The sequence below is a fragment of the Carettochelys insculpta genome, chromosome 3, assembly GCF_033958435.1.
Source record: "Carettochelys insculpta isolate YL-2023 chromosome 3, ASM3395843v1, whole genome shotgun sequence".
NCBI lineage: Eukaryota > Metazoa > Chordata > Testudines > Carettochelyidae > Carettochelys > Carettochelys insculpta.
Window position 1 is genome coordinate 169,963,111 of NC_134139.1, and position 14,842 is coordinate 169,977,952.

Below are 14,842 nucleotides of genomic sequence, written 5' to 3' on the forward strand. Positions count from 1 at the left end.
AATATTTTCTGAACTTGATAGGTATACTGTAAAAACTGTAGCTAAGATTTAGCAATTAGCATACCAGCAGCGCTGCACTCAAGAGTTAGTTGGTCCACCTGAAGAAATACCCAACAGTTTGTTTCTCACTATCTAAACAGCTGAGTACCAACATAACGGAGGTTTCTCCAACAATAGATACACACTCATGATTTGACAGATTTGTCTTAAGCACATAAAAGTGAAGGGTTTGGGTTATTGAGTACTTATTTAAAAAAGACTAGTGAACTCTGCCATTGACTTTTAAGAACACGAATTGTTGAATTCACGTGTGCAAAATGGGAAAATCGGTCAGCATGTACAATAACAGCATTAATCCAAAACACAGCTTCACTATTAGTAAAGTTATTAATGTGCTGCATAGCACCACCCAACATCCGTTTTATTCTTTTTCTTTTTAAACGATTAGGTCAACTAGAGTATATGAAAAAGCACACGAACTATTACTATAGCTTATGGATAAAAGGAATGGAAAAACATCAAAACAAACCACTCAGGACTATTAATAAAATCAATACAAGCAGATAAAAATGTTCTTATGAACCTGATTGTTTCATTAGTTGGAAAAGTTCAAGACTTATCACATCAGATACCATCCTTATTTCTCCTGAATGTGTTGATTAGCTTCTCCTCCTCCCACCCCAAAATGCAGAAAGATTTACTGTGCTTTTCAGAAATTATTCCGAGCATACACATAAAGAAAAATCAAGCTGCCAGTGCATAAACAAGCTTTCAAGTTTTGTTAAATGGCTGCAAGTGGCTCCATCATGGCCAGTATTTTGGATTACTTTTGATAGAAAGGTTCCAGATAGCTGTGTTAGAAGACAGTTTTACTTTTAACATTTAAAACATAATAATAATAACAGCAATAGAACGTGAAGTTTTGCTCCAATAATGAACTATCTTTCGAAAAAAATGAAAACCTCTGATTCACGTCAGTGCTTATTTAGGTAAATCCAAGGTCTCACCTTGGTGTTAAACTGTCACTGAAAAAATAAAATTGGTGCTTTCCTTTGCACCAATATTATTGTCTAATTATCCTTGTTTCAGAAGCAGAATTTATTCATTTCACCTATTAAAATGGAGCCTCTCTTAGTACTCTAAGTTACACTAAACATGAAAATGTGCCTTTTTACAGATTAACTCATTTTCATTCATGTTATGCAATGTCCTTTTTCCCCCAGATGAGGTCTTCAGGTGCCTCTCCTTTGTATCATATCCCAAAATATACTGGCAGACACACAAAAAGTGAACAAAGAGCAAATATTTCCATTTTTACTGTAATAGAATATTTGTCCTATAAGATAATTTTCTTCTGCCTGGAGCATGTACTGCGCTTTATTCAGTTTAATTTGATTCATTATGGTACCTAGCACAGCAAAGAGTGCATATTTCTTGTGTTAGCATCATTTCTAATACCATGCTCAAACTACTGTTACCCATAGAAATAAACTAACAGATTAAACAAATCACTTGAGCCAAGACTGTGCACTATGAGCTTTGAAAAATGATTAAGAATATAGATGCACACTCACCTTCAGGCTCACCACAGAGTGTACACTGTGACTCTAAAAAAAAAAAAGAAGACAAATATTAGCAGAAATAATGACTTTTATCTGAGATTGAGTCCAGAGACACAAAATCAGAATAATTTAAAAATGTAATCCAAATTGGCAATGCTCAGACTGTACAGGGAATGACAAGTATCACCAGAACAGCCATACTGGGTCAGGTCCATCTAGCCCAGTATCCTCCCTTCTGTCAGAGGTCAAATGCCACATGCTTCAGAAAAAATGAACAAAACAGGGAAATTATTAAGTGATTCATCCCCTGGTGTCCAGTCCCACCATCTAGCAGTCAAAACCTTAGAGATACGCAGAGGACAGAGTTACATCACTTACATCACTGATCATCTTGGCTAACAGCTACTGATTGATTGACCTATCCCCCACGAATTACCCTAATTACACACACACACACACACACACACACACACACACACACACACACACACACACACACACACAACCTCTGTTATACTTTTCACGTTTCCAGCATCCACTGGTGACAAGTTCCACAGCTTGACCATCTGTTGTGCGAAGAAGTACTTCCTTTTGTTTGTTTTAAGCTTGGTGCCTATACATTTCATCGTGTGCCCCGATTCTTGTGTTATGTGAATTAGTAAATAGTACTTCCTTATTCACTTTTTTCCCATACCATTCATGATTTTATAGACCTTGACCATATCTCCCCCGACTCGTCTCTTTTCAAAGTTGAACTGTCTCAGTTTTTATTCTCTCTTCATTAATAAAAGCTGATCCATAGCCTTCATCATTTTTATTGCCCTTCTATGCAATTTTGCCATTTTAATACATCTTTCTTTTTTGAGATGTGATAACCAGAACTTCATGCAGAATTCAAGATCTAGCAGTGCCATGAATTTATATAGTGGTATTATGATATTTACTGGTTTATTAGATAACCCTTTGTCAGTGATTTCTAACTGAGTGGATGTTTTTCAAAAACTACCCATACTGATTCCAAGATCTCTTTCTTGAGTGGTAACAGCAAATTGAGACCCTATCATTTTGTACTCATAGGTGGGATATTTTCTAATATGCATTACTTTGCATTTATCAGCGTTAAACTACATCTGCCATATTGCTGAACAGTCACTCAAGCTATAGCTACACTACAGAGGTATTTGAAAATATCTTATTTTGAAACACCCAGCTATACACAAAGTACATTTTGAAATATCACCCAGCTGTTTTGAAATAGCATTTCTGGACAAATAGCGCTATTTCAAAATAGTGCCATTGGTGACATGGTGGCTTATTTCGAAATACTGCCATTCTGTGTGTTAATAATGCCTAGTTTGAAATATCTATTTTGAAATAGGAATTATTCCTCCTGAAATGAGGGTTACCAATTTCCAAATAATGTACCCACTATTTCAAAATTATGTTGAAATAGGGCATGCATAGTCTAGCCCTAATAAAGTTATTTCGAAATAACAGCTATTATCTGTATTTTAGACATAGCCTCAGTTATGTGAGAGCCTTTGGTTAATTCTTTGCAGTCTGTTTTGGACCTCACGACCAACTGTGCATTGTCTACAATCTGTGCCACCTCATGTTTACCCCTTTGTTCCAGATCATTTATGAAAATGCTGAGCAGCAGCGATCCCAGTACAGATCTCTGGGGGAGCGCTGCTATTTAACTTGAGCATGGAGTAAGTTCTGAAAACTGACCATATATGCCTACCCTTTGTTTCCTGTCTTTTGCTCAGTTTTTGATCCATGAGAGCACTTTCCCTTCTATCCCAGGACAGCTTACTTTGCTTAAGAGCTTTTGGTGAGGGACTTTTTTCAAAGGCATTCTGAAGTCCAAGTACCCTCAGACATCTTCGTCCACATGTGTTGATCTCCCCAGAAAATTCCAATAGACTGTAAAAGGAAATGATACCTCAACAAAGCCACATTGACTCTTCAACATCAACATCATTGACTCGTCAACATAAAATTGTGTTCCTGTCTGTGTGATAATTCTGTTTTTTACTACAGCTTCAAACAATTTTTCTGGGACTGAAGTTAGGCTTGCAGGTCTGTAATTGCTTGGATGTCCTCTGAAGCCTTCATAAAAATTGTGGTCACATTAGCCATCCTCCTATGATCTGGTACAGAAGCTGATTTAAGTGATAGGTTACATAGTACAATTAGTTATTCTTCTGTGTCATATTTGAGATTCTTCAGAATTCTTGGGTAAACACCATCTGGTTCTGACAACTTAGCAGTGTTTAAATTAATCAGTTTGCTCCAAAATCTCCTGTACTGTCACGTCAAACTGGTATGGTTCCTCAGATGTGTCACTTAAAAAGAATGGCTCAGTTGTGCAAATCTCCCTTCTGAAGTGGAGGCTGATATAAAGATTGTGTTTAGTTTCTCTGCCACATCCTTGTCTTCCTTGAGTGACCCATTAGCACCTCAATCACTAGCAACCCCACTGATTGTGTAGCAGGCTTCTTGCTTCTCATGTACTCATATTTTTTGCTGATAGAATTTGAAAAACAACTAGTAAAGGACTTATACCTTGTGTTTCTTTTACACTTGAGTTGCTAGAGTTTATGCTCCTTTTTATTTTCCTCAATAGGATATATATGACTTCCAATTCGTAATGGTTGCCTTTTGGCCTCTAATCACCACTTTTGCTCTGTTTTTAGCTATGGCAGCATTTTTGGTTCTCCTTTTAAAATTATTATTAAAGGTTGAACCTCTGAAATCCATGACTCTTTGGTCCAGCAAATTTTTGGTCTGGAAGGATGTTGGCAGACTAGAGGGCATTGGTGGCTGGAAGGAAGGACCAGCTGGGAGACTGGTGGCTGGGAGCCCCAGCCAAGGCATCCACACCCAGTTCAATGGCAGCAGGGCCAGCAGTGGCTGGGGAGCTGTGGCCAGACCGGGAAGCTGTCAGCCTTGGCTGGGGCCGGAGTCTGCAGAGCCATGGCCCACAGCAGAGAAGCAGCCACCTGCAGCCAGGGAATATCAGCCCGGGGCTGCAGAGTAGGGAGCTGGGAAGCCATGCAGAGTGGTTGGTAGCCATGACCAGGAGGCTGTGGCTGCGGGGGCTGTGGAAGAGCAGACCAGGACAGTGGAATGGGTAGATGTGGCTGGTAAGTAGTGTGGGCCAGGAGGGGAGCCCCGGAGCAGGGGCTGGAGGACAGCAGAGGATCTGACCACCTTTGGTTCACCAAAATCCCTGGTCTGGGACCACTCAGGTCTTGAAGGTGCCAGACCAGGGTGGTTCAGCCAGTCTTATTTTTAATGTGGAATGTACATTTAATTTGAGCTTCTATTATGGTGTTAAAACTTTTCCATGCAGTTTGACAGCTTTTCATTCTTGAGACTGTTCTTTTTGGTTTCCACTTGATGAGCTTCTCAGTTTTGTGTACATTCTCTTAATACCATTGTGATCCACTTCTCATATTTTCCCCTCCACAAAGTACTAAATTTGATTACATTTTGATCACTATTATCCAACAGGTTATTCATATTCACCTCTTAGATCAGACCCTGTACTTCATTTAGGATTAAATCAAGAATTGCTTCTCCCTTTATGGAATCCAGGACTAGCTGCTCCAATAAACAGTCATTTAGCATTTAGCAATTTTATTTCTGCATCCCATCTTCAGGTGACTTATATCAATCCAGTCAGGTGGTTGTTAATTCTTACTGCTATAACCTTTTAATTCAATCATGAAATTTCTCTCCGTAGAGATTCTATGTGACAATTTGACTCACTGAATATTTTTACTATTTTTAACTTTGATTTTCTTTGACATATAATGCTGCTCCCCAATCAGCACAACCTACTCTGCAATTCCTGTTTTTCTGACCCTGGTGGTAATGTGTCCTATGGATTATCATTGTTCCTACTTGTACTTTATCAATGTCTAGTTTTTACTCTTTATCAGGGTATACAGAATCCCTTTTAATAGGTCCTTTTCAATTGGATGTATCTGATTCAAGTGCTTCTCTGCACCAGTCTGGTAGTCCTTAGTCTAAAATTTCTTCTACAACCTTTCATTTTACCTAACTGCAATCCAATTAATTTTGGTTTAGGTAGAACCCATTCTTCCAATATAGGCTCCTTTTCCCCACAAAAACAAAAAAGCAGTCCAGCAGCCCTTTAAAGACTAACAGAATAATTTATTAGGTAATGAGCTTTCATGGGACAGACCCACTTCTTCAGATCATAGCCATACCAGAACAGACTCGATATTTAAGGCACAGAGAACCAAAAATACCAATCAAGGTTGACGAATCAGAAAAATATTATCAAGGTGAGCAAATCAGAGAGTAGAGGGGCTGAAGGGGGTGTGGAGTCAAGAATTAGATTAAGCCAAGTATGCAAAAGAGCCCCTATAATGACCCAGAAAATTCCCATCCCAGTTCAAAACACATGTTAATGTGACGAATTTTAATATAAAAGAGAGTTCAGCAGTCTCTCTTTCCAAAGTAGTGTGAAAATTCCTCTTCAGTAAGACGCAAAGCTTCAGGTCATTAACAGAATGGCCCACTCCATTAAAATGCTGGCTGACCGGTTTGTGGATTAGGAGTGTTTTTATGTCTGTTTTGTGCCCATTAATTCTTTCTCTAAGAGAGTCTGAAGTCTCTCCAATACGCAAAGAATCTGGGCATTGTTGGCACATGATGGCATATATGATGTTAGTTGAGGAACATGAGAATGTGCCCGTGATTCTGTGAATAACCTGGTTAGGTCCAGTGATGGTGTCACCAGAATAGATACGTGGACAAAGCTGGCAACGGGCTTTGTTACAAGGAAAAGTTCCAGGACTGGTGTTCCTGAGGTATAAACTGTGGTTGTGGGTGAGAATCCTCATAAGGTTGGGAGGTTGTCTGTAGGAGAGAACAGGCATGTCACGTAGGGCCTTCTGGAGTGTGGCATCCTGATTAAGGATAGGTTGTAGGTCTTTAATAATGCTTTGCAGTGGTTTGAGTTGGGGGCTGTAGGTAATGACCAGTGGTGTTCTGTTCTTGGCTTTTTTGGTCCTATCTTGGAGTAGCTGGTCTCTGGGTATTCGTATGGCCCCGTCGATTTTTTTTTAAATTTCTCCTGGTGGGTAATTCAGGTTTATGAATATTTGATAAAGATCTTGTAGTTTTTGGTCTCTGTCAGTAGGATTAGAGCAAATGTGATTGTACCTAAGGGCTTGACTGTAAACAATGGATCTAGTTGTGTGTGCAGGATGGAAGCTAGGAGCGTGTAGGTAAGTATAGCGATCAGTGGGTTTCCAGTAGAGTGTGGTACCGATCAGGCCATCCTTGATTTGTACTGTAGTGTCCTGGAAACGTATGTCTTGTGTGGAGTGGTTGAGGCATAACTTGATGGTGGGGTGCAGATTGTTAAAGTCTCTGTTGAATTCTTCTAGAGTCTCTATACCATGGTTCCAAATCATAAAGATGTCACCAATGTATCTTAAGTAGAGGAGTGCTAATAGGGGACGAGAGCTGAGGAATCATTGTTCCAGGTCAGCCATAAATATCTCAGCATATTGTGGGGCCATGGGGGTGCCCATAGCAGTTCCACTAATCTGGAGGTATAAATTTTCCCCAAAATGGAAATGACTGTGGGTGAGAACAAAGTTACAGAGGTCAGACACCAGATTGGCTGTGGTGGCATCTGGGATGGTATTCCTGATTGCTTGTAATCCGTCTTTACGTGGAATATTAGTGTACAGAGCTTCTACATCCATTGTGGCAAGGATGGCGTTATCAGGAACTTTTCTGATGTTTTGTAATTTCCTCAGGAAGTTGGTGGTATCTCGGATATAGCTGGGAGCGTTGGTGGCATAGGGTTTGAGGAGGGAGTCCACATAACTGGATAGTCCGGTGGTAAGGGTGCCAATACCTGAAATGATAGGGCGTCCAGGGTTTCCAGGTGTGTGGATTTTGGGAAGTAAATAGAATAATCCAGGCTGTGGCTCAGATGGTGTGTCTGAGTGAATGAGGTCCCGAGTAGCAGCAGGGAGTTCCTTCAGTAGTTGTTGTAATTTCCTTTGGAATTCCAAAGTGGGATCAGCGGAGAGAGGTCTGTAAAATGTGGTGTTGGAGAGTTGTCTGGCTGCCTCCTGTTCATAATCTGACTTATTCAGGATGACAACAGCACCCCCTTTGTCAGCTGGTTTGATTATGATGTCTGGGTTATTTTTGAGACTCAGGACCTTTAACATGACAACTTCTCCCCCATTCAGGATGACAACAGGCTCAGGCTGACACTATACACAAACAATGCCAAATGAGACACAATCTCAACTATGCTGAACACCAGGCTGTCCAGAGTCTCAAAAATTAGGATCCACAAACCAGTTAGTCAACATTTTAATGGAATGGGACATTCTGTCAATGACCTAAAGGTATGTGTGTTACTGAAGAAGAATTATCGCACCATTCTGGAAAGGGAAACAGCTGAGCTGGCTGTTATATTCAAATTCGGCACATTAACACATGGTTTAAATTGTGATGGGAACTTTCTGAGTCACTATAGGGGCTCGTCTGCATACTTGGCTCAGTCTAATTCTTGACCTTCCCCTCCACCCCTCCACTCTCTGATTTGCTCACCTTGATTATCTTTTTCTGATTTGTCCTCCTTGCTTACTGTTTTTGGTTCTCTGTGCCTTAAATATTGAGTCTGTTCTGGTCTGGCTATGGTCTGAAGAAGTGGGTCTGTCCCACGAAAGCTCACCTAATAAACTATTTTGCTAGTCTTTAAAGTGCTACTTGACTGCTTTTTGTTTTGATGGTGTGTAGACTAGCACGGCTTCCTCTCTGTTACTATTAAACTATTCTAGAATAGCTATTCTGAAATATCTCTAATGAAACAGGGCTCTGATACACAAAAATGTATTTCGAAACATTACATAGCTATTTCAAATACATAGCCTGTACACACACTGCCTATATGAAAATAACTATAGTAAGGTCTCAGAGTATGCAAATCCAGAGTATGCGACCCTGCTCTCACACTGCTGACCCCTGTTTCATATGTATACAGTAAGCACTCAAGATAAGCACATGCAACAACATTAGCATGATTGGAGGGGGACCCTGGAAGCTGTAGCCCTGGGGGGGAGGGGGGAGAGGAGATCCCTGTGTCAAACGGGAAAAGAGCTGGCAGAAGCCAGCTCTTCCCTGAGTGCCGCCATGGGGGGGGGGCTTCAGCCTCTGCTGCATCCCCTGGCACCAGCTACCGCTGTGCACCCCCCCTCCAGCCGCTGCCACAGCCCCCAGCTCCAGCTGATGCAACAGCTCCTGGCTCCAGATGCTGCTGTGTGCCACAGCTCCAGCCTCTGCCACAGCCCTGGCTCCAGCCACTGCCATGCATGCTGGCTCCAGACACTGCTGCATGCCCCGGCTCCAGCTACTGCCATGTGGCCTGGCTCCAGCTACTGCTGTGTGCCCTGGCTGCAGCCCCCAGCTCCAGCCACCACCACCGCCATGCACCCTGGCCCCAACCCCTGCAGTCCTGGCTCCAATCCCCCCCACCCCAGTCCCAACCCCTGCAGCCCTGGCTCCAACCACCACAAACCTGGCTCAACTCCACCCCCCATTTCCCCACGCAGCCCTAACCCACCCAAGGCTTAATCCCACCCCCCCGCCCCTCTTCCCAATGTGAATTTTGAGGTAGTTGGGGATTAAATGGAACACAGACACACCTCTTGTGTATCTTGGGGGATTGCTGCATTTTGAAATAGGCGCTATTGCTTGTAGAATGAGGGTTACCAATTTCAAAATAACTCATCCACTATTTTGAATTTATTTCAAAGTAGCAATTGTGTTTGTAGATGCTAGGATAGTTATCTGGAACTAACAGCTGTTATTTTGAAATAACTATACTGTATAGACCTACCCCAGGAGATTCCCTGGGCCATCCCAACCTCCGTTAGCTGCGTTCCTCATTACTATTACCTGACTCTTCCTAGTAACTGCAATTCCCTTCCCTGGGCTGCGTCTACGCTGCCCCTCCCTTTTGGAAGAAGCATGTAACTGCAGAGGTTCAAAATGCTAATGAGGCACTGATATGAATATTCAGAGACTTATTTGTATAATGGTGGTCACTTGCTGTTTCAAAAGTGCTGCTTTTGAAATGCAAACCAGCCATGTAGACAGGGTTCCTTCAAAAGGAAGCCCCGCTTTCAAAAGCACCCTTCTTCCTAATTTTTGAGCCACTGCATTTACATGCCCTTTGCAAAAAGGAGGGGCAGTGCAGACAGAGCCCCAGAGAGGTATCCTCTGTGCAGGAGAATACTACATCTAGATCAACTGGATGTTCTTTTTCCCCAAGAGTCTCATCTTGCTCAGCCGCAAAGAGGTTGAAAGGCTGGGGATCAGACTGCTCTACTGTCTGCCTGAAAGTCTCATTTAGTTTCTATAACACAAAACACACACACAAAATTGTAAATAAAGTTTTGTACAAGGAATGTTATAGAATAGGATTAAATGCTTAATTAATGAATAACAAATTTGACTCTCAATTGCTATAAAGTCAAATAAAATCTAGTGGGTTGCAAGGATGTGACGACATTTCAGCCTTCAGTGGTTTGGATATGGAAATTGCATGGAATTATTGAAATCTGAAAATTTCCCTCTCAACTTTATTACTAAGAAGAATAATGGAGGCAGCGTTTATATTTTTTCTTCCATGTTCCCAAATTCTCTGGGTCAAGTCCTGGACATTAGTGGAACATCATAAGTAAATGGGCTGTGTCCCTCTCAAAAACATGTATCAGTTAAGCCCAGGTGACATACATATCCCCTACACAGTTTTTGGCAAAGCACATAAGCCCTTCTAATCATACCTACAATATGTTCTTTTCCTCCTGTAGAACCCAGAGGCACTGAGACCTCATACCAGAGTGAGTGACGTCTCTACTCTACCGCCTTGCTGAGAGGCAGTTGGCTTTTAGCTCATGTGGAAGACCACAGGGCTTTAGACCCTATGCTCACAGGTTCTATCCCTGGTGCTGGCAACCTGGATCCGTTGGTGTTACTCTCCTTTGTGGGGAGGTGCCTGTGAGCTCTGCTTCTCAGTCAACTCCTCACAAAAGATTTCTTCTTTCTGTTGCAAAGCCAATGGACCTGGGTCATTGGCAGGAAGGAATGAACTTGTGACCTTAGGGGCTAAAACAATGTGCTGTTCCACATGAGCTAAAAGTCAGCTCACACTCAGCCAAGGCTGTAGAGCAGAGACTTCACTCACTCTAGTATGAGGTCTCAGTGCCCCAAGGCTTATGCTGAGATCACAGCTCTTTCATACATACATAAAAACATGTCGTTTCAGCTGGGTTTGCACCCTTTCCTGGAAGCAAAAGGCGGCCTGGATTTGGCTGTTTGTCTTATGTGTGTGTTTTTATAGCAAATACACACACACACACACACACAAAATCTTTATCCACTGAAATAGTACCAACTCTGTCATGGACTGTGGTGACTATCAAATTGTGGACTAACCCTACAGTTTAGGACGGAGACTGAAAAATAGCATCATCAGCTGAAATCACAAGGAGTAATTACATCAGTGGAATATAATGGCCTGTATGGGAGATAGCCCATTAACAGCTCTACTCCTAAATAGCACAGAATAATTAAATGACCACAGTCAGACCTTCTGCTAATTTTTCAGATGAAATATGCACCTTTAACAGCAGAGAGACTGCTAAAGCCATTCTGAGACAGAAGGTCAATATTGACTCACCCAGTACACTGCCCTACACTGAATCATCCCAGAAGCATTTTAGGAAAACAGTCGATAAATGTTCGGAAGATTTAATCTTCTGATCTGCATTTTAGATTATGTCCCCTTCTAAATAAACGCTTGTCCTTGCAAAATAATGTCACTCCATTCAGCTATTTAAAGATATTCTGAAAACAGATAAGAATAAACCACTTAAAGGCAAAGTGTACAGGACAGACATTGCCAGATGTGTGAGATTTCAAGTCTTCCAGCAGAAAAAAAAAGGGAAACAATGCCTTAGTACTAAAAGCAACTAATATTCTCATCCTCTCAGTGGCGTATGTTACAGCCTTCACTTTGTTTTATTTAAGTAGATATTACTTAACTGAACAGCAGAGTTCCTCTCCCCACCTATCTCTTTGCCTCTGCCTGTTTAAATTGTTCCCAGCGGTATCACACACAAGTGGCCATGTTGATGCATATTTTAATTTCCCATTGGGAGGCACAACTTCTAACATCTGAATAAAAGCCATAATGGATAATTTCAATGAGTAACATTTGTACTATACCAACAAGTAACCTCAAAACCTTCATAATTCATCCGTTAGTCCCTTGCCTTTTATTGAGTAATTCTCATAGGTCTTCCAATGCATTTTGCCCTTTTAGGCCTTGATCCCACAAACATTTAAATCAATATTTAATTTTACACCCAAGTGGTCTTCACAAGACTGGGACCTAAGATTGTAATCCCCTATCTTAGGACAGAAGCCCACCTAATTCTATGTTTGTAAAGTAAAAGCACATGTTGAGTAATATGCAATTAAATAATTTACAATAGTTTAATAAGCACAGTTAAATTTACAGTTTCTTATTCTTGTTATATCAAATGTGAACAATCTCTCTGAGGGCTGGCCATTCAGATGCACTGATAAGCAGTTACTTCTGGAAAACTGATTTTTTTTTCCTTTTTTTGTCTTCTTTATTAACAGAGCCCTAAAGCATCAAGAAAAAAAAACTCACAGGTGTCACATTACTGACTGAGACATAGTACCCAAAGTATATTAGGTCGACTAAATTATCACACAGGCCTGCTGACAGGGGAGACGAAGAGGACAACTGCAGCAGGGGCCAGTGATTCCAAAGGGCCCAGGGCTCCTAGCCAGCACTACTACAGCACCCATCGCCATCAGAGCCCCAGCCCTGTAAATCACTACCAGACTCCTGTGCAGCATACTCTAGGCTGCACTGAGCTGCCTGGGGAAGGCTAGCCCTGAACCTGCCCTTCTGCATGAGGCTCTGCTCCTTCTGGGGGTGCAGAGCTGTCTCCCCTGTATTGCCAGTGCCACTGTTACGGCATATTCTTTGGCTTAAGGGCCTAATTCAATTTTTACTGAACGGAAATTAGTGGACTAGGTTTTAAATCCCCTGGAAGCTGTTAGTCTTGACATTAAGGATTGTGTGGCAAAATGGGCATGAAAAGTGAATAGCTCATTAGCTTAACATTTACTCTGAAACTATGACATTATCCAATTTATAGAAGTCTTTCTCTAGACAGAGAGCTGAGTCTGGCACAAAGCAATCAGAATCTTATAACAGGTAATGAGGAAGCCCTTCCTATGTTTCAGTACTGTCAACTGAGTATAACATGGGAAGCTGAGATGTTTGAGAAGAAAAAGAAACAAGTCAACAGGCTGGTAACACTGGAATTGCTAGATGGACCAGAAGACTTCAAAAAAGGTAAAACTGTTAAAACAATTAGTAAAATATGCTGCACACAGTTTACTAAGCAAGTGACACTGACAAACATGTTGAGGATTGCTAAGGCAAAGTAGAGGTGGACATATTGATTGCCCCAGTGCCACAAACAATGGAAAATTAGTAAAAGTGCCAGAATAAAGTTTAAAAATAATTTTAAACAGAATACACAGGTTTGTTTCTGTGTCACTGATGGGTGAATGACACATACTTTCAGTGACTGGAAGTAATACACAGGGCAGCATGTAACCACCACCAGGCAGAACTGAAACTGGGATCTCCAAAGCTCAGTGCAGAAGCCTCCATAGCTTGAGCTAAAAGTCAGCTGTCTTTCGGCTAGGGCTGTAGAGGAGGCTCATTTTTTCTCTAAAGCTTTTTGTGTAAAACACAGTTTATCTGGTAGAAAGGAATGGGAATAAAAAGACAGGTATATGTGTAAGAAACTTACTGCAAAAAATTACTTTCCATTGTACATTAGGGTGGTCAGTCAGGATGTTGGTGGCATTCAGTGTAGCTGATGGGGAGATGTGAATGTCCACCAAAGGGAAGTTGCCTCTACTGTCTCTGCAGCATATGTCCGTGTCACTGTCCTGACTCCTTATCTACTAAATTGTCCACACTCTTCCAACATTCTCCTCTCTGTGGCCTCCACGTTAGTTCATCAGTCTCCAGAATGTGCGGAGTGCTGCTCTCAGCCTTCTCTCAAGTAATGAGAAAGATGCCCACACAATCTTATATTCAATCAAACTCATTCTTTTGACAATTTTGTTCAGGGTTGGTCTCCTTTTTTAAAAAAGATTTTCCTATCCATCGAGAAGGGATGGTTTTGAGGTTAAAGCATCACAAAGGAACTCAGATGATTGGGGTTTTATTAGTTATATATTCCTTGTGTGATCACAGATAAATCATTTAACTTCTCTCCATCTCAGTTTCCTGCCAATAAAATACTGATTATAAAACCTCCTTGCATCATAGAAGTGTTTGTGATGTAATATTCCTTAGCATTTTAATACTAAATAAGACTATAAATAACTACACAGAACTTACTTGTCTCTCTCTCCTCCACTTCCCTGCACCCTCACTCTCTGTGTTACAGTCTTTTCTGTCTCTCCCATATATGATGCTACCTCAGCTAATTTGAAAAACTCTTATCAGCTGCAGCTCCTGTCCTCTGGAATTACCTTCCTGAATCTCTCTGCCTCAAACTCTCTCCATTCCATTTTAAATCTCACATAAAAACATATATTCTCTCTTGCTTTTATGTCTTAAAATTTTCTCTCTCTTTCTATTACTACCCAACTCTGTAGGTCACAGGTTTGAATGAAAAATGTGATAAAAATAAGTATTATTGTGCTGCAATTTGTAAATCACACTGATCAAGTAGTGAGTTTATAGATTTTGAAAATATGCCAGTTTGCAAAACAGCAAAAATCCATAAGCTTAGTTATAATATTACTCAACACCAAAAGTCAGAATTTCAAGCACTACAAGAAGAATGGAGATTCTTTCCATTATAGAGTGAAATATGTAATTTTTCTCCCAGTGAAATATAGTTGTGTTGGCTTGAACATAAAACATCAGAATAAATAATCTAGTAGGCATTCCAGTGGACTTCAAAACTCCACTCTAACATTAGCATTTAAATACCTCAAATTTCATTTCACTGATATCAATGGAGGAAGGGTGCTGCAACCGTTTGAAATACTATTTCTATCACCTTCAATATGTGTTTATCCTGATCTCACTGAAATAGAATTTACAGTTCTTTCTGTGCCATTTATAGAAAAATACATTT

At 40.9% G+C, this 14,842-nt stretch overlaps 1 protein-coding gene across 2 annotated transcripts in view; it reads right to left on the bottom strand.

The window, feature by feature from the left end:
- DLGAP2 (DLG associated protein 2) overlaps window positions 1-14,842 on the bottom strand; it is a 547,630-nt gene that overhangs the window by 336,673 nt on the left and 196,115 nt on the right. For both annotated transcript variants that reach the window (XM_074988921.1, XM_074988920.1), the window contains exon 2: window positions 1,575-1,607. Coding sequence is in view for 1 of the 2 variants with exons in the window: in XM_074988920.1 (XP_074845021.1) it covers window positions 1,575-1,607 (33 nt within the window). In the remaining variant the exon portion in view is untranslated. The remainder of the gene's footprint in view (window positions 1-1,574; window positions 1,608-14,842) is intronic.